Raw genomic sequence first — 21,576 nt, 5'->3', positions numbered from 1 at the left:
GAGTGTTTTTCTTGCTGGAAACTGGGACTACATGGATTGGTACAAGAATGGGAGCAGCAACTGCATCAGCATGGTGGACAAGTGCGTGGTCCTGGGCGATTTTCGAATGTGCTTGGGTCAACTGGGGGGGGGGACGATGCCCAGTCTGCGCGTGTTCCCCGGGATGCTACGAAGATACCAATCTCCTGTCGAGCGACCCGGATTTAGGGTCGCATGCCCTTCCGCAGCGCCATCGGCTGTTCGAAACCCCATTCCCTGTGCCACCACAGAATTGCCAAGCAGAATGTGAGACAGATCCAGTTCCTGCCCACTTTCTACTGGTATGACGTGGGTCCCCTGGACCCACCTGCGGGGTTTGACGAGACCTGCAGCACCAGCGACCTCGGAGGTGAGCAGCAGTTGGCCAGGCCGATGCCGGCTTGCCATGATGATGGGGTGTGGCTGCATGGTACCAGGCCCAGCTGCTCGCTCACCCACTCGGCATCCTGGCTGTGCATGGTCGTCATGCGGTACCCTTGAAAGCGGGCCAGTCCGGGTCAGAGAGGCACGAGGGAAGTTCATTGCCCAGACCTTCTTGTTCACCATCCCTTGCGCCCAGGCTACTACTGCTTCAACCGCTTCAATGCTACCAGAGTGCAGCACTGGTGCTATGACCGACAGGGCCTGTCCTGCCAGGAGGTCACCCAGCAGAATATCACAGACCTGATTGAGAACCTTGGGGGCTGCATGAAGGTGGGTCGCTCGGCCTCTGCATGCGGGGATGTGGCCTGTACCTGTGTGTCGCAGTGACTCAGCATTTGGTACAGTGTGGCGGCCCATGGGCTCTGGCCCTGTCATGCAAAGCGCAGTGTAGCTCGCCACACCATTTCCCAGGGTTCACCACTCTCATCACAGCCATGATCTCCAACGCTCATCCACAGCATGCTGTGGACCTAGGCTTTGACATTGCAATCAATTCGCGCGTCGACGACGGGCGAGCTCTGGGAGGTGAGGCGCTCAGAGCGCCGCGGCGACAGGCTTGGTCTCAGACTGCATCGTTGGGAATGGGATTGCAAAGGCTGCAAGGTAAAATGCAGCTGCCACATGCTTTTCCGGCTTCGATTTTTACGCCAAAATCTCCTCCTTCCACCATGCGCAGGCTGGCGCAATACACTCGACTTTGATCCGCTGGAGATTTCGGAAAACTGGTCGTACCTGGAGGCTGTGCTCTACCCCCTAGCCGATGCTGTGCGGCTGGCTGCCAAGCCCTCGACCAGGGTGGGCACCATCAAGGGGGGGGAAGAGGACAATGCATGCTCCAAAGCCTGGGCCTGGCATGGACACGGGTGTATCAGCATGGATCCCCTTACCATTTCATTTTCCTGCCATCACGACTCCCAAGGATTACTCGTCACAACCTCCTGTGCAGGTCGACTTTGTGCTTCAGGGTGAGATGGGAGCTACCATTTTCATGCACCCAGTAGAGTGGATGGAGGTAAAGGATGCGGTCCTGGAGCGGGTGACTGCCCCTCGGCCCGGCCAGCCTGACATCGAGCCCGCCCAGGTGTTTTTCGGCATGGCTGTGAACAACAACAAGCTGTGCGGGTGAGCAGTCGTGTGTTTGGGAGGGGGGAGGAGGGGTGTCCGTGTGTCTGCTGGGGAAGGAGTGGCAGGCTGGGTTGAAATGCTCGACACATGTACGTTGAGAGAACTCGAGCACCTGCTTCCGCTGACGCTGACTTAACTCCCCTCCAAACAACTCATGCACAGATGCATCGGGATTGGAATTGAGGACGCAACCGAGTACCTCGCTGCCTTCCCAGCTAGCTTTAACGCTGTGAAAGCAGGTGGGTTGGGAGTCGAGTATGGCCTTGGGACATTGTTCTCAACGGAATACACGCTTGCAACAGATGCAGTAGACCACATCTCATACGCGACGTCTGAGCACTGCACCATCCCGCACCTCGACACTGGCAGAGTTTGATCTGCCTGCACTCAAGGCCCTGTTCTACGACTATGACTTCATTGGTAAGCGGTGTGAGCTTGCAAAGTCATCTTACGCATGGGTCTGGACAGCTACTCATGCCCTCGTAAACGCTGGCATTCAAGAAACATCCCCATCCCCTCAAACAAACGACAATCTTGCAGGCATCTCAGCCTATGTGCCCATGCGATCCCCCAAGTGAGCGCTGGCTTGGGTCGTGAGTCTCCTTGGTCTCCTGCAGGACCAGGGGCCATGCAACTCATCCTGCACCAGCAACCTTTCACCAATGTCCGCTCTCCGGCCTCTCCTGTGCAGCTTCTCCATCTGCGACTTTGAGGGACTGATGGAGCGCCTGGATGAAGAGCTGTCCTACTACGATTTGTCCCTGGAGGACCTAGGAGATGACGGTGCGGAGCTAGACACACCTGGCTCGTACACCATCATGGCAGATGCCCTATGTTCTGTGCGTGATTGTCCTGCAGCAGCATCCCCCCTCCCTCCCTTGGCTGATTGCCAGTCCCTTTCTGCACCCCTTCCCAGGCAAAGAAATACACTTTGTGGAGTTTGGGATCGGCGGCGGCACCAACCAGGCCGGCGTCGGGGTGGCCAGGACTGCTGAACAGGCAGCATACTACCCCTTCTACGGCATCTACGGCGCCTACAGGTGGGCACAAGCGCCCTGCCGTCCCTTTGTGATGCTGCGCCCGCCTGCACGTCATCACTCTGGCAGGTCAGGTCGCCACCCCAGCCTCGTGTTGCTCCCCCCTCTCCCGTCGCGCAGTTGCCAGGCAGACCCCTTCAACATGTGCGACCTGGCGACGCCCTCCCCGGTCCGAGACTACCGGCGCAAGTACTTTGAAGGCATCTCGCAGGTGACCCGACTGGCATGGGTGGGGCCTGGTCCTTGCACAGAAGATGCCACACGTGGAAGCCATCCATGTATACCCAGCCCCCCTCGGTCCTGTCCCTAAACATTTCGCCCTCCGCCATGCCTGCCTGCAGTACCTACTCCAGGGCGGTTGTAGATACCGCGTGTCCACCGTCTACCTCTGGAACCTGCAGTCTTGGGACCCGCAAGCCATCTATCCCCTTCCCTTTGCCGATGCTGCCTCGCAAGCCGCCAATCCAACCGCCTACTACGACCCCGTCGTAGTCGCCACCATCAACGCCCACAACGCCGAGGCTGCGGCCCGTGCCGACGGCTGCGCAGCACGAGCCCCCGAGGCCGAACTCGAGGCGGAGCTAGGTGTTGCATCTATCGTCCCGCCAGCGTGCTGAGCGCCATGCGTCACCCCGTGCTACCCTTCCGTCTCACTTGAATTCTGCGCATGCAGCGTCTGCCAGGAGTTTCACTCCCCTCACGTTCCCCCTCTCTCACTTTGTGCCCCCCGTCCGATGCTACATCCCTCTCAATCAGCCATGTCTCAAGCTTCTGCCGTTGCCTGGAGTCCCCAGCACCACCGAGCACTCTCACCATCCCTGCTCTGCTTTCTCCTGATCTGCTCGTCCTCCTGCCCCACACTGCCGCAGCACTTCCTGACGATTCACCCATCCCATGCCTCCCTCCGATCCCGGTATCTGAGTCTTGGCAGCGACAGCCCTGCGATTGAATGGGCCTGTTGTCTCACCCATCCCACTCACCGCAAGGTGAGTGGGTTTTGTCAGCCCTGCCCACACTTGATTGCGTCCTGCCATCCCTGATTCTTGGCTCCCTTCCTGTGCACCCCGCTGTTCCTCAGTCGCTGCGTGTGTAAAGCGCACGACACCAGCCACCAAAGGCACGTCGCAGGGTCAGCGCCGCCGGCGCAGCGTGTCACCGCTTCCTGGCCAGGAGGGGGACATCGTCGTCGCTCGGGGACTCCTCCCCCAGCCCACCGTCCTGGAAAGCGACGTCCCGCGTGGAAGCCTTGGGCTTCCTCGGCGCAGGCGCGGGCCGGGTCGGCCGACGGGCCAGTATGATGTCGTCGTCCGAGTCTGAGCCGGCCGGGGGCTTTGGGGGCCGGGGTACGCCGCCCCGCCGCTGCTTGGAGGGCAGGACCTCCTGCTCGCTCCCGTCGTCGCTCCACTCCACATCCTCCTCCTCCTTCTTGTGCTTTGCCCCGGGTGCAGTCTTGGCTGCAGGGTGGGGGGTTGGTGGCAGAGGGGTCGTTGTCAGGAGGGGAGGGTGAATGAGGTACCCTGCAGGCGCTCAGGTCGATGACGCGTCCCGCACCAGCATGTAATGCGCCCACCCCGACCCACGACCTCTGCGTGCCTGATCCCGTGGACTTGCGCTTGGGGGCCTGCCCGGATGCCGCTCGCTTCGGTGCCGGACTAGCGCTCCCCGCCGCCTGTCGGGACGGCGGGCGTGCCGCCAGCTTCTTGGCGGCTACCTCGTCCACGTAGGCGGCGGCCTCGGCCTCGCTCAACAGGCCGTGCATGACACACCACTTGCGGGCCATGTCGCTGGCCGGCCGCTGGACGAGCAGGGAGGTGTAGAACTTGCGGAGGGGGTCAGCCTGCGGCAGCAGCGGGATGGTGATGGTGGCATGAGTCAGCAGAGGGAGGGCCGATGGTGATGCACGCGCCTGCATCTGCCTCCCTGGGCCCTCGCCCGGCCGAAAGAGCCGACATACTCTCGCTGGCTGAAGCCTAGGTCTCCTGGCCATTCCCAAGCCCATCTTCAAGCAGGGCGCCACTTAAACTCCCCACCCCTCCCATCCCCCACGACCCACCTCATCTGGAGTATCCCGGGTCTGACCTGGCAGCCCATACTCCTTCTTCACCCGGATTTTTGAGGGAGAGGAGCTGATCTGAGAGGCAGTGGGCTTGCCGTTGCTGGCAGCGGGGATGGTCTCCTTCTTGAGGGGGCCCTGCTCCTTCTTGACCTTGGCAGGCTCCTTCGGCGTGGCCTTGGGGGGGACAGTCTTTGTCTCAGGTGCAGGGGCGGGCTTTTTGACTGGGCTAGGATCCTGTGGGAATAGGTGGATGCGGGAGAAGTTTTGCATGATCACATAAGAGCAGCTGGGAGGTACACATGTCCCTCCCCCACCAAGATCACTCACTGGCTTCACTTGCGATGTCACTGTGGCTGTGGCTGCTGCCTGGAGGAGTACAGGGTATGGGAAGGGTGAGGGGATGCACCAATAGCCACACTGAACCTTGCAAATACCGGGAGAGCCGATAGGCGTTTTTGTCATTGACTCTGCCAGAACGCACCTGAGCTGGCACAGGTGCATGCTTCTCAACTGTGGGACCTGCACTTGGACCGAGATACTGACCTGTGACTCCGGGAAGACACACTCTCTTCACGTAAAAATCAACATTCACAAGACTCACCGAGCAGTGCTGCCTTCTTCTGAGCCAGAGGGACGTCGTCGTCGCTGCTGCTGTCCAACATCGGTGACATCCTGACCCTGCTCCCGGCGATGCAACTCTAGCTAAAGTACCCGCGAGTCCAACCAGGTGTAGTGCATCCGCTTGAACCTTGTGTTCAGTACGGTGACGGAGATTCTAGGCTTAGACCAACAGTGTTTCGGTGCTCTGTCACCCACCCGCAGCTGGCGCACAGGGAAAAGAGCACGCGAACAATCGCCACACGGAGCAAAACTTCGGTTACTCTGGTTGATAGAATGTAAAATTTCTATGTCGGTGCTGTTGCCGGGGTGGTACTCGGGCCTCATCTCGACTGACACCTGCGCGAACATCCCCAAACATCGGCATGTGCGTTCGCGCCCGGGCAGCTCCGTTCCGAACGCGAACGCGTCATTTGGTGGTCGATTGAAATTCATTACCTCTACATTCGACATTGCAGGATATCCTGCACAAACCTGCGTAATTAATCTTCATACACAAGCCACTTCATGCCCAGTTGTGCGGCATGAGGATTCGTCTGAAGCAGCTGCCGGGTCTGCTTCTGGCGCTGGGCGTAGCCTTGGCAGCATGGCCTACAGACGCCCAGAGCACCCTCATTCGATTAAAGACGGGCCAAATTGCAGCCCATGGGCCTAGTTCTCGGTGCGTCGCATGCACAGGACCCCCCTCAGGCCATCATAGATCCACGAATGCGCCTGCTATACTGCCCACACGCCCGTTGTACCACAGAGACCAAGTGCACCGCCTCCTCCTGACCAATTCGGGGCCTCAGTCGCTGTCTCCTCATTGGGGCCCCCTCAGTCAGAAGCAGCAGTGGCTGGTCACTCCCCAACAAGGAGAATCCCTCACGAGTGCAGCTGGTGCTGTGGAGGCAGCTGGGGGTGTGATCCTGGGACATGTTCCCGACAACACCCTGCTAGTCATGGGTCCTCCTGGTTTGGAGCAGGCCCTTTGCGCCCGCTCCAGAATTTTCCTTGTGAGTGGAGTGCATGGGTGTTGGGGAGGCTGTCTTGCAGGTTTTGGCTGAAGCAAATGTGCTTGGCATTCCCCTGCAAGCCAGCCCTCTCCAATCACAGCCAATCCCTCGGCATGCCTTGAAACTTCTGCATGCAACGCCCTGTGAACACTCTCCTTCCGTACCTCCCCGGGCCCGCAGCTCCCATATGAACCCCAGCACAAGCTGAGTCCCGAGTGGGCCCCCATCCTTCGGACCCTGGAGGCCGCCGCGCAGGCAAGCCCGGCGCAGCAGCAGAGCGTCCTGTCGTCGCTGCCGATGGCCACCAGCGGCGCTGGCCCTGCCCTGCGGCTGCTCATCACCGCCATATTCCCTCCTCGGCCGGCTGGAGGGGCAGGCGCCGCGGCGCCCGACCCAGGGCGGGCAGCGGTGGCCGACTGGGCTGCCCCATTGCGGACCGCCTTTGGGGGTGGAGTGGATGTCGTGAGGGGTGGCAGCGGGGCGGCGGTGGTGTTGTGCCCACCCTTCCTCCTGCAGGCAAGTGGAAGATTGGAGAGGAAGGGATGGACTCCTAGCCATGCAGCTGCACACATCCAGAAGCCCTAGGGCTTGCATGGATCTGGGCCTGCGTGTTAGAATTCAGGTCCTTGTGCAGGCAGCTGGTGCCCTGTGTCAATACCCTGTCTGCACAACGGTTGATGCACAGCTTTGCTTCCCCCCTTTGCTGCTGCAGGATGTTCTGACATGGCTGGCAGCCCAGCCCATGGTCCACTGGATTTCGCCCCTGCCCAGGATGCAGCTGCAGAACAACCAGGCCTCGGCCATCACCCAGGCGGGGACAGGTGCGCTTTCTACGAGCCAGAATTCGTTTGATAACCCAGAGGTCCACCCCATCTGGGCGGCGGGCATCACTGGCACGGGTCAGGTCATCGGCGGGGGAGACTCGGGAGTAGGTGAGGCGGCACCATGGGATGTGGGCAAGGAGGGGGGCCCTGTCTACAGCCGCCTTACTCAGAAAGATGTTGGCGGCTGTCTGGGTGTCCAGCGAGAGAGTGTGATGGCAGATGCAGGTCAGTGATCCACCGAACTAGTCCGCGCCTGCGCAGAGCCTCGCCACCCTCCACCTGAGCCACCCTCCACATCCCATATTCTCTGCGCAGATCGCTTCCACTGCTTCTTCTACGACCCATCGGTGGATTGGGATGCACAGGTCACGACCCAGGGTGGAGTGCAAGTGTTCGAGAGCGAGACGCATCGCAAGATCCGGTGAGCAGCTGGCGCATCGGTCCCTAGGGCTGCCTGCAAGGCGCTGACGCCGCGAGCTTTACCTGAGAGGGCGTTCTGTGTTGTGTGCATTGGACTGCGCGTCCTGATTGAGTAGTCAGTTCGCAATGTTTCCACCGGCATGCCCAAAGCTGAGACCCTGCCCGGCCCCGCAGGTATTATCGAGCCTTTGGCGACTTTGCGGATGCCAATGGGCATGGTACGCATGTGATGGGGACGCTGCTGGGCTCCACGACTGGCGCCAATCTCAGCAGGAGCACCGATGCTGCCTACATCGGCATGGCCCCCGACGCCAAGTTGGCCTTCATAGGTGGGCCAGGCTGTGGGTGAAGGGTCCATGAGGGACTGCAAGAACAAGGTACTGCCATTGAAGCTTGTTTGGCGATTGTCGCACCGTGGCACTCAGTACACAGTTCCTTATCCCACAGATTTGGCAGAGGGCAGCCAGAGCATCTACACGCCAGCCGACATTCAGAACCAGTACTTTGCGTACACCACTGCAGTGGTGGGTGGGCGGGCATGAGCTATGAGAACTTGGCTTTGGTGGGGCCGATGGTAGAGCGCTGTACGCCCTTGCGAGCACACGCCGTCTAGGGCATACATCGCGGACCCTCGACTGTGGATGACCCATTGCTGGCATTGGAGGACACACGCTGCATGCACACATGCTCTGCGTGCCACTCCCCAAGCACTCACGCACAGTGATCGTCGCCTCCTCAATTGCACAGGGCGCAATGCTGCACTCCGATTCCTGGGGTGTCAGCGCCATCAGCTACGACTACCTGGCCTCCCAGATTGACTGGTACCACTGGGACAACCCCGACTTCCTGGCCATGTTTGCCGCCGGGAACGATGGCGAGTCCACCACCGCCGGCAACCCCATCGGTGAGCCACGGCGGTGCCGGCTGCTCGGTCGCTGACTTTGTGGGAGTGTCCCTGGCACCCCTGCTGTACATGCAGCGCCTGCACACCCACCCTCCCCCCCTCCCTCCCGCAGGCGAGATGACGGTGACCAGCCCCGCCACGGCCAAGAACCTGATTGCGGTGGGGGCTACACAGACCACGGGGCAGGGCCTGGGCAGCGTGGGGTCCCAGTATGTGGTTTACGAGGCCACCGTGAAGCGCGGCGACCTGAACCTCCTGGCCTTCAAAGTCCTGCAGGTCGGTGCGGGGGAGCATGTTTCAGGGATGGCGAGCGGGGATGCGAGCAGCCTGGTTGGCGGGGCTGGGGCGCGCAAGCAGCAGCAGCGCAAGCAGCAGGAGGGTCGGCACCCTGTCTGCAGACTAGCACACCACCCAAGCCGTGCTGCAGGGCTCGTTCGGCGACGGGCTGAGCACGCTGGGCACCACGAGCTACCCCTTGGTGGCTGCTGACCCGCTGCTGGCCTGCGAAGCCATGGTGAATGCAACAGCCGTGGCGAGGGCCATCGTTCTCGTGGAACGAGGTGTGAGGCAGGGACGAGGGTGGGTGGTGGGATCCTGGAGAATTGAAAAGGGGAGGCTGTTTGGCGTCGTCAGCTTGACTCGGCCAAGTCTGTCCTCCCGTCTGCTCTGCAACCTCCAATGGCCTCAGCCCAGTGCCCTGTTCACTCCGCACCATGCAGGCACCTGCGCCCTGGCCTCCAAGGTGCAAAACGCGCAGACGGCCGGGGCCGCAGCAGCGCTCATATTCGACAACGTCCTGGGCGGCTACTTTGTTTCGGCCGCCAATGGCTCGCTCGCCAACAGTGAGTGTTTGGGAAAGGGAGTGTGGGTGAGGAGGGGCCCACCAAGGGGTGGATTGCTGTATGGCACAAGCGTGTTGTCCTACAGGGTCCATAGGGAGCCGGCGATGAAGGCGGAGGTGGTCCACATGTGTCCCTTCCCAGACTCTCTATCCATTTCATGAACCTTCAACTCCATTCATGCGCAGGCGTCACCCTGCCCAACATGTCCATCACGCGGCGCCTGGGTCAAACCCTGCTGGCCTCCTTCTCCTCCGGGCTGGCACTCACCATCACCCTCTCCCCCGCGTCAGCCCCGGCCAACGCCTTTGAGAACCTGGCCTCGTACTCTTCCCAAGGTGGGCCGAGAGAGCGTCCCTGCGCACGCTCGTGCCCAGTGACTGCCATGGCACCCGCTGAGCTTTCTGGGAGTGTGGTAATTCATCTGAGGGCGGCAGGTTTGCCGTTCCATCCTGAGAACCCACCCTCTTCACCCACACCCTAACACACAGGTCCGACTCCGGATGGCAGGGTCAAGCCGGACCTGGTGGCGCCCGGCTCCCTGTTCTCAGCCAAGTCCTCGACCTCGGGAACGGAGACCTGCGAGCTCCAGGGCCTCGTGGTGAGTGAGAGTGGGGTGTTGGTTTCGCCGTGTTGCGGCAAGGGATACATTCAGGCAGCCCTGAGCGGCATGAGGCGCCGACCGCTCCATGGATCCCCTCCAGCTACTCAGAGCTTCCTTCTTATACCGTTAGGGCACTTCGATGGCGACCCCGGTGGTGGCTGGCTCGGCGGCCCTGGTGCGGCAGTATTTCATGGACGGCTGGTACCCCTTCGGGGTCAAGAACGCCAGCGCGGGCTTCACCCCCTCTGGCTCACTCACCAAGGCCACACTGATCTCAGGGGCGGCATCCATGACTGGTTTTGAGGCTCTGACGGGCCTCCCCATCGACCCGCCCCCCTCCTTCCGACAGGGTTTTGGGCGTGTGCTCCTTGGTGAGCAGGGCTTGTCAGCTTTGGTGTGAGGGTGCCCGAGTGCAGGCGGAGGTATTGGGAGGCGGGCACCCACACATGTGTTGTTTGCTGGCTGGGATGGGGAAGGTCTGCCCCACGCGGAACATGGGCGTGGGATGACATCGTTCTTCAAACGTAGCCTGCCCAAGCCCAGCGATCAGTGGGCAGGCACTGGATGTGTGCACATGCACTAGGAAGGCTGACTCTCACTCACTGCACCGCACGCAGACACGACGCTGCCCCTGCCGAACTCAGAACGCAACTTCACGCTGCAAGTGGTGGACAGGGTGGAGGTTGCCACCGGCGACACCCACCGCTACTGCGTGCGTTCTACGGGGGGCCCGCTCACCGTGACCCTGGTGTGTGGAGTAGGAAGGGGGGGAGTGTGTTCATCAAGCATGTGACGAGAGCCACTGGTGCCCTGTCGCGAGCCCACTCAATTCGTGCATGGCCAGCCAAGGACCCGATTGGCTGCCTGCCTCACCCGGTGGCAGGCCTAGCTGAGATACCTTCCCCACCCTTCTCCCCTCCATCTCCACAACCCCTGAAGGTCTGGACGGACTACCCTGCCCTGCCCTCGGTGTCCAAGGTCCTGGTGAATGACCTGGACCTCACAGTGCGTGCCTCGGGCCTGGGTGGCATCCCGCTGCTGGGCAACGGCGGGTCCATCGCCAACGAGACGCAGCCGGACCGGGAGAACAACGTGGAGCAGGTTAGCATGTCCTTCCTGCCCGTGGGGCCCGTCGCCATCCAGGTCGACGCCCACTTTGTCCACGCCTCGGCGGGCCGCCAGCCCTACGCGCTCGCCGTGAATGGGGCCTTTGCCGGGACGCTGGTCGTGCCGGGGGACGGCGAGCAGGGCCCAGCCTGCACCATCGTGGTCCCCAGTGAGTCTGAGATGGCGGAGGAGCGTCGGGAGGCTGATTCGCTGAGAGCGTGCAGACCTGACAAGGAGGAACACACGTGGCTGGCGAAGCAGCGGGGGATGCGCGTCGCTTGCCCACCGCCCATCGTCATCCCCAACCATGTTCCTCAACCACCTTTTCTTGCAGGCATCACCAAAGGCCCGTCTGGCCCCACAAACGCCACGCCCATCGTGTTTGAGTTTGCTGCTGCCGGCAACGCAGCGTACGGCGGCCTGGCGTGGGAGTGTCTTCTGGCCGACGGCAACGGCGCCGTCGGATCCACCGGGACCCAGGACTGGAAGGTGCGGGCGCGGGGGGCAGGCATGGGGCCGAGCGAGGGCAGGTGGCTGGAGTATTCTGTTAGACACGAGCGCCTGCGCAATGGGTGCTACAGCTTGGCATCCTCTTGCTGACTGAGGGTCGACAGCACTGGGAACCCACTCCTCTGGGATATCAGAGCTGTGCGTCGCATCAAGTATGGCGCACGGCATCTCAGAACGGGGCGCGCTCCACCTTCAAACCTCGATCCGCAGGCCTGCTCCTCCCCGGCCTCCTTTGCGGGCCTGCCGGACGGGACGTACGAGTTCTCTGTGCGGGCGCAGGGGGAAACCACGCAGGCAAACCAAACCTTTGTGCTGGTGAGTGACCCCTGTTGCTGGGGCGTCGGGCTCTCGTGGCTCAGAGCACCACCACCCCGACACAGCTCCATGTGTGCACCAAAGGGAGCACCTTGCTTGCCTGGCGCGGCAGCCGAGCTCTGCATAGTTGTGCTCGATCCAGTCTTTAGGATGCCCTGGCTCTCTGCATGCTCAAGTGCTCCGGCCCCTCCTCTCCACCTGCTCTACAGGACACAATGCCCCCGGTGCTGGCCTTCAACGGAGGGACCCCCGCCTCTGGGTCGACCTCCGACGCCCCCATGGTCAACGTCAGCTTCGCCGGCCAGGACCCCCTGCCCGTGAACTACACCTGCGCCCTGGCCGTGGAGGACGCTGCGTTCATGCAGGGCCCGGTCTTCGCAGGGGCCATCGCGCCTGCCATCTGGCCCCTGCAGTCTCGGGCCGCTTGTGAGAGTCCGGCCATATTCCACTGGCTGCTGCCGGGCGCCTGGAGCCTGTCCGTTGTCGCCGAGGATGCTGCTGGGAACCAGGTGAGGGGGACTGGGGTGGGGAGCAGGGAGGCAAAGTAAAGAATCAGGGCCATGGTATAAACATTAAGCGGTCACGGCTCGGGTGTCCCCAACTGCCTGCAAGCTTGCAAATGAATCCCCCAGGCCAATCCCAATTCACCAACACTGCCCTGCCTCCCATGAGCAGGCAAGCCCTGCTGTGTACAGCTGGGCGGTCGCTTTCTCTGCTGGCCAGCAGTACGCGCGTCTGACCAGGTGGGCTCAAACCGGCGTGGGGAGGCCTGGAGCTGGGATGGGGTGCATTTCGGATGTGCCAGCGTCGCAACAGATTGAGTTCCGCGCCGCACCTGGGGCACCTGTGCTTCCTGGTGCCAATCCATTGAGAATGGCATTTCCTACAACACCCCCCCGCCCCCCATGACGTCCCTGCAGCGGCCCTTTTGGTCTCTCCAGACTACTGGAGAGTGCGAGCTTCGAGTTTGGCGTGTTTGCGGTGGAGTCCAGTGGCGCGTCGCTCACCCAGATGGCGCAGCCATCGACGAGGTGCTGGCTGGCGGGGCCGGGGACGAGCGGCAGCAGCCCCTCCTGGACACCCTGCACCTCCCCGCACATCTACGCCAACTTGAGCGAGGGCGCCTACACGTGAGCTGGAGCTGGGGATGTGGAGATTGTGTGGGGAGAGGGCGAGGAAAGCCAGATGCATGGATGCTGATGCAATGCAGCTTGCGTGCCAGGTCCCCAAGCGTGGTGCACCTCGGAGTGCCAGCGGCAAAGATGGGCTGATCTTGAACCCATCCACATCCCCGCGCAGGTTCTACGTCCAGCCGACAGAGGCGGCCACTCTGTCGCTCATGGGGGCCGGGGCTGTGCCCATGGGCGGCGTGACCGCACTCTCTGCATTTGCACTTGATGGGACTCCCCCTGTGGCGAACCTCACCGCCAGCCCAGCTGCCATCCTGGCATCCAACTCCACCGTGGCAAACTTCACGTCCAGCGAGGCGGGGTCGACGTTCACCTGCACGTACGTTTGGAGAGGGGGGCCAGGCAGGGATTCCCCGCACATGTTTGGATCTGAATGGAGTGTGGGCGCAGATTCCTACTCATGAGTGCCCCCGAATCTCGGAATGGGGAGCAGCCATCCATGGCGATCAGGGTCTGGCTCTGCAGACTTGCTGAGTCTAATTGACAATGCGAGCAGAAAGCAGGGGGCACAGAATCCTTCCCCTTACACAGTGCCTGAGCATATCAGCCTCCCACCACGGCCCCCCTGTACAGACTGACTGCGCCAGACGGAAGCAGCAGGACCAGCAACTGCAACTCGCCCTATGTGATGACTGGGCTGGAGGATGGAAAGTTCGAGCTGGCGGTCACCCCCACCGATGTGGTGAGGTTTGTGGCCGGGCAGGAATGTGAGATCCCATGGGGTTCATACACCATGCATGCCCTTGGGCAAGTCGGACTGACAGTGCGCTCGCCGCACCTGCCTGAGCGCTTGCCAGCCCTCTGACCCGCACTCGTGCGGCCTGCTCCCTCGTCCGCAGGTCGGCAATGTGGGGAGCCAGGTGCGCACCTCCTTCCTCGTCGACACCACCCCTCCCACCCTGTCGGACGTCAGCTTCCCTGTGGCCACCAGGCAGACCCAGTTCGCCGTCTCCTTCAAAGCATCCGATGGCAACGGGTGGGTGGGATAGACTTGGAATGTGTGACAAGATCGTCAAGTATGAAGTAGCCTGCTGCACCACCTCCATATTCTGAGTGGCTATCCAGCATCGCCTCGGCACTCTCCACCCGCGCCCTTCTGCTCAAAAACCTGTCGCAGGAGTGGGATTGCATACACGCAGTGCCGCCTGCAGGCTGCCACCCTGGTTTCGGGGTCGGCCACTCAGATGGACGCTGCGTGGACAAACTGCACGAGCCCACAGACCTACACTGGCCTGGAGGTGAGGCTGCAGGATTGTTTTCTTGTGTTACCCCTTGGGAAGGGTGTACTCCCCTCTCCAGGTGCCCGGCTTGCCTGTGAGGCCGGCAGACGACCCCTGCCTTGGACACCAGCCTGCTCAGGCCTACCCCTCACTCCTCACCCACATTGCAGGAGGGTCACTGGCTGCTGAACATTCAGGCCATCGACAAGGCTGGCAACGTTGCGACCCTAGGAGACCAGGACGTCTGGATCGACCAGACCCCCCCCAGCATCTCCGTCACGAGCGGCCCCGCCAGGTGAGCAGAGGTTGGTGCACTCGAGGAATCGGTCGCAGGATGTGCCTGGCTACTCTTCTCGGATGTCATTTCCTCATGGTGGTCCCCTGTCACAAACAACACACGCACAGCTTTGCCTCGGTAGAGGGCGCCCTGTCGTTCTCCTTCTCGGAGACCGCCGGCGCCGGCGCGCTGGCCCCAATCGCGACCTTCCAGCTGCGCCTGGCCCCGATCTCCCGCGACCTTTTTGACTCGCTGCGCAATGGCAGCACCTCGGAGGGCACCAGCTCCACGTTGGGCACGCTGCTGGGCGGCGCCGGGCGGCGCCTGCTGGAAGATGATGCCGAGACCGTGCAGGCCGGCGACGCGCTGGCGAGCTGGACCAACTGCTCCGCCAGCTGCAGCGTGGAGGGTTTGGCTTCGGGCACCTACACCCACTCTGCCCGCGGCATTGACCTGGCCGGGAACGTGGGCAACGCCACGGCCGCGGTGCCCTTTACCTACACCCAGCCTCCGGGGCCGGGGTTCCCGGTGTGGGCCATCGCCGTGGCGGCGGGGGGTGGCGCCCTGCTCTTGATCATTTTGGTGCGCCGGCTGGTTGTACTCTCGGTGTGTTTGTTTGGGGAGCGGGTTTGGGAGGTGGGGAGGAGGCAAGGGTCCTGCATGAACGCAATGCCCCTCCTCCTGCACTGTTTGGGGAAAGGATGGTGGCAAAGAACGGCCGCAAGCCGCTCTTGGACCACACAATGTCAGACCTGGCTCAGGCCGAGGCTCAAGGTAGAATGTGATCGTGGTTCCTGCCATGACTCATCTATGTCACCCTCCCTGCCCCCCAGGCACTGCTGGGCTGCATGTGCTGGAGGCGGCGCAACAGCAGGAAAGCGGCTGCCACCCCCGCCGGTGCCAGCCTGGGCGCCCACCCGCACGCGCCGGCGGGGTACGCCACCCAGCCAGCCTGGCCAGGACCCCATCCCAGCGGCCAGGCGTACCAGTATCCCCCGCAGGGGCAGACGTACATCTACTCCTCGGGCAGGATGCACGACGAGAGGGCGAGGGAGGAGCAAGAGCTGGCACTGGCGCTGGCTGCCTCCAAGCAGGAGGCTGAGCTGGCAGCGCAGCGTGCGCAGCAGGCGCCCGCGTGGGGGCGGCCCGTGGGCGCGCTCCCCGACCCAGCCCCGCCGATTGCTCCACGCCGGGCGTACCCGGTGAGAGGGAGTGCGTAGTGCAGCGAGAGCATGGGGCATGCAGTGAGCGGCGTGCCAGAAATCTGGCTAGCTGGCCCAGGATGCACACCGCCAGCCTGGAACCCATGTCATTTTCCGTCCCCCCCATCATTCCACAGGCGACCGCACCGCATCCGCAGGATGAGGAGGATGCGCAGCTGCGTGCGGCCATTGCTGAGTCACTGCGTTTGCAGCAGCAGACGCAGCAGTGGAACCCTTGGAGAGGCTGACCACGCAGCGTGTGCCTCGTCCAGTGTCTGCCCCGGCGTCGGTGTCTGTGCCCTTGCCTGTTGCCCCATTCTTTATCACAGATGCTGGCCCCTAGCTCATGCATACCTTCTGGACAGGATGACCATGGACACGCAGGGACAGGGCAGGGCAGCAATACGGGAGTAGGCATGACTGCTAGCTCATTTCCTGTGCATGCCTAGCCGACAGCACAGCGCATACTTGTGGTGCAGAGCAGGCTCATGCAGAGGAGCATAGTGTGGTAGGGGCTCCATGCTTCAGGCGCAGGATGAGAACCAGGCCTCACTCCTCGTCGCTGTCCTCCTCGCTGGACTCGGCCTGCTCCAGCCACTCCACAAAGGGCCTGGAGGCGGCGCGTACGGCAGAGGCAGCGGAGGCAGGGACCTCCAGGACACTGGCGGCGTCGGCGCGCTTGTACCTGCCGTGGCAGCAAGGGGGGATGAGTTTGCTGCTATGGGGAGGGCCGAGGAGGTAGGCAGCACGCAGGAGAAAAGGATTCAACTCGAGCACGTAGCCACTTGGACGAGACTCACAACTACCCTCTGCCACATGTGACGTCCATTCTCTTCTCCCATTCACCAAGAGAGCCTGCTCCCCTGTTCCTAGCACTCACCAGGCCAAGATGAGATCCTCCTCCACCAGGTCGAGGTCGTAGAGGGCCTTGATGACCAGGGGCGCCTCCCTCACGCGGGCAGGCAGGGTGACACCGACCAGCTTCTCCACGGCTACCAGCTGCCCCAGCTGCCCGGCAGCATCCTGCACAGAAGGGGGTACAGAAACAGCGCTGTGAGCAGCGAGACAGGGCTGCCCGCCTGTCCTTTGCATGCACAGGGACACTCTTCAAGGGCCATGGCAGGGCCGCCCAAACAAAGCGTGCACCAGCCAGCAGGACACCTCAGCCACACAGACCCAGGGGCGAGGACATGCCTCCTTGGATAACCAAGAGGGCATGCTTGCCGTGCCACCGTGGCTTCTCACAACCCCATCCCGAGCTCCGGGCGCCGTCCCTGCTCAACGCCCCACCTTGGAGAAGGGTGCCAGATACGCCTTGCGGCCCTCCACCTCGGCGGACAGCTTGGCGCCAGCCTCCACGTCGCCAAAGAGGACCTGGTAGAGCGCGGAGGCCCGGGCCGCAGGCCCGCCCGGCAGCTCCAGGCTGCGCAGCGTGGCCGCCAGCTCGGCGGGCGCCGTCCCGGAGGCCAGCAGCTGACGCAGCGTGGACATCGCGGCGACCTCGGGGCTGGCCAGAGCCAGCTTTGCGGCGGCCTCCTCCGCCAGCCTGGCATCCTCCTCAGCCTGCAGTGGAGTTGGGCACAACGGTGAGAGAGGAGATGCGAGCCTTGCCATGAGCCAGCGGCGGCACGCTCAGCGCGCTATGTCATGGCACTCCAGCAGGCATAGGAGGGCAGGCGACACTGCTGCACCCACGCAGGCTGCAAAAGAGCACCTTTTTGGCAGCTGCAGCGTCAGCCTCGGCCTGGGCGGCGGCTGCAGCTGCGGCCTCCTCCTCCGCCGCCTTCTTGGCGGCCTCCTCCGCCTTCTTGGCGGCCGCCATCTCCGCCTCCAGGTTTCCCTGTGAGGAGGGCAGACCCAGTGTCAAGAGCACTGCATTGCAACGTTTCCAAACAAATAAGCACCAATGTGCTCGAAGCACACATTGCTAAACAAGTGAGCCCTACCCACCCCCACCTGAGTGACCATGGCTGCGGTGGCACCGGAAAGCTGCTCGGCAGCGCGCCGAGCCATGGCGGCCTCAGAGGTGTCGGTCATCCACACGACCTCATCCTCATCCTCATCCTCATCCTCGTCATCGCCGTCCCCAGACCCTGCCTCATCCTGAGCATTAAGAATGGAGGTTAGAGGAGTCTCAGGCGGTGTTGCAACTCATCCCAATATGGCCAGCAGTGGGCCCAGACCCCATAATGTCACAAATTTACAGGAGTCAGCCATCGAAACCCAGCATGCCTTCCCCATCCCACTCCCTCATCCTCCCGCGGTGGTATCGTGGCGGAAGTGGTGACCCAACCCTCACCTCAGGCCCGTCTCCATTTGCGCTGGCATCTGCCTCCTCCTTCTTGGACCTGGACACAGGAGGGCGCATGGAGCGGATAAGCAAGGACTGCACCAGAGCCTGGACGGCATGTCATCACAGACAACCCAAGGCTTGTAGCAATGCAGGCCCGGGCCCGGCAAGGAAGCCCCAGACCCCTGACAGACAGTCCGACATTGTCATCCTTTTCCGCCCACCCACTACTTACTTGCTACTCTTCTTCTTCTTCTTTTTCTTGTCCTCCTTCTCGGGCTCAGCAACCTCCAGGCCCTTCATCCGCTCCTTCTCCAGTTTCTTGACCCTGGCAACCAAGCATTAGGACAGGGTCCACGGCGTCAGCGCAGCACACGTGAAAGTTGCTCCTCCTGCCCGTATTTCTGCCTCTCACACCTGGCCCAATCCCTCCCCCTCCTACTTCGCCCTTTCCGCACCCCTCTCACAAACCAAGCTCGCGCTCACTTCTTCTCGGCCTTGCTCAGCTTGTTGTCGGGCGGGTTCTTCAGGATGAAGGTGTTCAACTTCAGCCGAGCATCTACCTCCGACACGAAGCCGCAGGCCTGCAAGATGAGGCAAGGCGGCCGGGCCTGAGGCTGCAGCAACGCACTGACCATTACAATGCTGGCTCAACATGGTCAGGGCTGATACGACAACTTCACACAGCTGCCTCCTCTCCCCCCTCACCTTGCACTTCAAAAAGATGTTCTCCCGCTTGATCTTCACAACAGTCTCTGGGTTGCCACAGGAGTAGCACTGCACGTACCTGCAGATGGAGGAGGGGAGAGGGCGAGGCATTAGGTGCGGAGTAGCTCGCGATGTCAAAGAGCTGGCACAGCATGGTTGGAATACCTCCCAGGGCCATGCCTCCAGAACACCGGAAGAATATCGTTCAAACCGGCCAACACATCAGTGGCTTACTTTTTGATGAAGGACTCGAGCAGCTCCGACAGGCGGCTAGCGTCGTGCGCCCCGTTCACGATGCTGGTGCCAGATGCCTTCTCGAACTTGGTCTGAGCTCCCAGCTCACACCCAAAGAATTTGAGGGTATCTGTGGGATGAGTGGGGTTGTGTGCAGCTCGGCAAGGCCCGGGTCTGGCACTGCCCATGGACGGCGTCGCGACCCACATAGGAGCGCTCGGCCGTGACACCAATACTCCAGGATCATGTGTCCCATCGTACATTCAGGAGGGCGCTCGAGGGCCTTGGCAATGTCAACATTGTTCTCCACATTGGTTTTGATGCCATTTCCTCGGCCTTCAATCTGTGTGGAGGGGAGAGGCTGGCCGTGAATGCTGTCCCCAATGCTCCGACTCCCATGCAGTTCTACTGATACTACGCTCGTACTCCAGGACGCACTCTGGCCTTCAGCTTGGGCATTTTGTAGCGGTAGAACGCATCCCCCGCGTTCTCCCCTCCGATGTTGATAGACGCCATTGTGTATGTTCACACTCTGTGGAGCCCGCGCGGCATATACCGGTCCCTTCAGAACCAGTTCTCAATCGAGTTCTATGTTCACGGCAGGTGCCTCGCGGCATAAGCAGTCCCACGGCCACCCGGTGGAGGACTGGAGGCGCTCGGGGCTGGGACGAGGGTGAGCGATTGCCCGTTGACTGCTTCCCAGACCTGGATAGTCTTGGGCTGCCGCTTGAAATGTGTGGGAATGCACCGTGCATGGCCGAGGCTCCTGCATTGAGGGCTCCATGGGGGTGCGGCCGGGATCGAAGTCGACGTGGGCGTGTTATCCAAATTCGTGCATGCGTGGAGGGGCAGGGACCCCACCCCCCTGCCGAGTCCCTCCTTTCAAACTTTACGCCCCACATTCAGTCGTGCGATCCCAGGGTGCCAAAGACCTCGGCATCGATGGCTTCATCCCATCCCTGCCTGCTGGCGCAACAAGAGCTCTTGCTTCAGGTTTACACATGAGTGGGAGAGCCGCAGGGATGCAATTGTCAGGCCCTCCTGTATCCATAGTAGAGCCAGAGCGCCGTTCGTGTGGGGTTGAACCTCCCCAGTATGGCAAGGGGGAGTGCCACAGCCATTGCACCCACGGGCAGGAGCAGGAGCTGGGAGGAGGGGGGGATGGGAGGGAGTTGGGCCCAGCACACTGGCAGTTGAGGGAAGAACTTTGCTCCCCAAAGACATTGCAAGGGAGGGGTGCCGCACCATAAGCCTATATTACTGAAGCAGAGTCTCATTGCCACAATGATTCAGGCCAGCAAGGCCTTTCCCAATGAGCTCAGGGATCCCCCACTCCACGCACCACGGTGTGATTGAGCCCTGGCAGGACGCTGTAGCCCAGGAAGGTGATGTACAGGTAGGAGGAGGCGCCTGCGACGTACAGCGTGCACGATACCGCGGCCGCCAGGTAGGACTGGGAGACCAGGAGCGGCGAGAGCACCAGCTGCAGGACTGCATGGGGCGGGGGGTGCAGTGCTGAGCGGTGGAGTACCACTTCAAGGGATGCACCCGGGCACAATGCCTGTTCTTCCCCAGCCGCGTGCATGGCAATCAGGGTGGGGGCAGACGTCCAGGCTTCCCCGCCCCACCCTGGCACTTGGCACGCCAACCCACCGTTCACTATCAGCAGCCACGGGAGCAAGGAGTTGCAGTGCACATCAAATGCGTACATCCTGCGGCATGAATGGCGGAGGCGGAAGCTGTGGAGTGGCAAGCGACTCGGCACATAAGGAGTCAGGGTACCTCACAGCTGCCTTGCAAGGTCCCCACCCCACTGTACTCACAGCTCCATGCGCTGCTCGATGGCGTGCTCCTGGCCCGATGGGGAGTACAGGAAGCGCGTCGCCAGCAGCCAGCCGCCGAGGGATATCAGTGCTCCCACGATGAGGAAGTCCCTGATCACCGCAGCCAGGATGATCAGCAGGGAGCCGCCTAACCCTGGCCCAAACCTTTGGCAGAGTCATAGGGTTGCGGAGAGGAGGACTTGCATCACAGGCAAGCACCCTTAAACCTGCTGATACCCCCACTCTGCCTTGCTGACCACAAAGTGTGCGCGAGGCAGGCACATGCAAGGATGCTGCTGCCATCCACAGTCTGCATGCCATCCACTGGGCCTCACGCTATGCAATAGGCTGCTGTGATCAGTGCGATGATGCCGGCGAGGAGGACCACAAAGGCAGGGTCGTCTCTCGCCCAGTGGTCTTTTGTTTGCCGGTGGTACGAGGTGTGTCGGTACCTGTAAGGGGGCATGGGCCTGATTATCAGGGACGTCCTTACCATCCAGCTCTGGGACTGTCTCACACGTGAGGCTTTGCAGTGTGCTGAGCCAGCCCAGTGGCATGAGCATTGCAGGCACAGCCCTCTGCCCTGAACAGCCCCACCTTCCCTAGCACCCATCACAGGAGCCAGCTACCCACGCACGCTGTCTTGGGAGAGATCAGGAGCTGCAGCATCGTCCATCCAGTGTACCTGTTGGGGAATTTGAAGGATTTATCAGCAGCTGGAGCCTATCACTGGCGGGTGCCCCACGGACATGCATGCAGCAACTCACTGGAAGTCCATTTGCGAAGGTTTGAAGAACCTCCTTAGGTATATCCATA

General features: G+C 61.9%; 5 protein-coding genes across 5 annotated transcripts; 2 read left to right on the top strand and 3 right to left on the bottom strand.

The window, feature by feature from the left end:
• Positions 1-70: 70 nt before the first annotated feature.
• Positions 71-3,241, top strand: F751_1539 (hypothetical protein; the record flags this gene model as incomplete). Its single annotated transcript, XM_011402972.1, has 12 exons — positions 71-81; positions 270-388; positions 599-732; positions 921-987; positions 1,139-1,257; positions 1,409-1,584; positions 1,750-1,826; positions 1,957-2,161; positions 2,279-2,370; positions 2,504-2,627; positions 2,745-2,835; positions 2,966-3,241. The coding sequence occupies 12 exons, from the start codon at positions 71-73 to the stop codon at positions 3,239-3,241; spliced, it is 1,491 nt and encodes a 496-aa protein (XP_011401274.1).
• A 535-nt stretch (positions 3,242-3,776) lies between these two features.
• On the bottom strand, positions 3,777-5,351 carry F751_1538 (hypothetical protein; the record flags this gene model as incomplete). Its single annotated transcript, XM_011402971.1, has 4 exons — positions 3,777-4,078; positions 4,278-4,461; positions 4,678-4,901; positions 5,282-5,351. 4 exons carry the CDS (start codon positions 5,349-5,351, stop codon positions 3,777-3,779), a joined length of 780 nt encoding a protein of 259 aa, XP_011401273.1.
• A 1,684-nt stretch (positions 5,352-7,035) lies between these two features.
• Positions 7,036-15,953, top strand: F751_1537 (Serine protease/ABC transporter B family protein tagA; the record flags this gene model as incomplete). The annotated part of the gene is made up of 25 exons (XM_011402970.1): positions 7,036-7,225; positions 7,433-7,538; positions 7,712-7,866; positions 8,259-8,441; positions 8,554-8,717; positions 8,869-9,001; positions 9,161-9,283; positions 9,469-9,618; positions 9,772-9,881; positions 10,015-10,255; positions 10,502-10,632; positions 10,824-11,160; positions 11,326-11,480; positions 11,712-11,816; positions 12,026-12,325; positions 12,492-12,559; positions 12,737-12,946; positions 13,116-13,325; positions 13,580-13,688; positions 13,846-13,982; positions 14,124-14,244; positions 14,397-14,521; positions 14,632-15,085; positions 15,337-15,705; positions 15,843-15,953. The coding sequence occupies 25 exons, from the start codon at positions 7,036-7,038 to the stop codon at positions 15,951-15,953; spliced, it is 4,497 nt and encodes a 1,498-aa protein (XP_011401272.1).
• Positions 15,954-16,254: 301 nt separating this feature from the next.
• Positions 16,255-19,453, bottom strand: F751_1536 (Eukaryotic translation initiation factor 5; the record flags this gene model as incomplete). Its single annotated transcript, XM_011402969.1, has 10 exons — positions 16,255-16,390; positions 16,586-16,728; positions 16,996-17,268; positions 17,420-17,545; positions 18,005-18,053; positions 18,482-18,579; positions 18,704-18,782; positions 18,938-19,067; positions 19,199-19,280; positions 19,376-19,453. The coding sequence occupies 10 exons, from the start codon at positions 19,451-19,453 to the stop codon at positions 16,255-16,257; spliced, it is 1,194 nt and encodes a 397-aa protein (XP_011401271.1).
• A 515-nt stretch (positions 19,454-19,968) lies between these two features.
• On the bottom strand, positions 19,969-21,429 carry F751_1535 (Unc-50-like protein; the record flags this gene model as incomplete). The annotated part of the gene is made up of 6 exons (XM_011402968.1): positions 19,969-20,082; positions 20,280-20,428; positions 20,591-20,649; positions 20,761-20,925; positions 21,096-21,212; positions 21,398-21,429. The coding sequence occupies 6 exons, from the start codon at positions 21,427-21,429 to the stop codon at positions 19,969-19,971; spliced, it is 636 nt and encodes a 211-aa protein (XP_011401270.1).
• Positions 21,430-21,576: the final 147 nt, after the last annotated feature.

The sequence above is a fragment of the Auxenochlorella protothecoides genome (assembly GCF_000733215.1).
Source record: "Auxenochlorella protothecoides strain 0710 unplaced genomic scaffold scaffold16, whole genome shotgun sequence".
In the NCBI taxonomy this organism is placed as follows: Eukaryota; Viridiplantae; Chlorophyta; class Trebouxiophyceae; order Chlorellales; family Chlorellaceae; genus Auxenochlorella; species Auxenochlorella protothecoides.
Note: the sequence above shows the minus strand (reverse complement) of the source record. Positions and strands in the feature narration are given on the sequence as shown.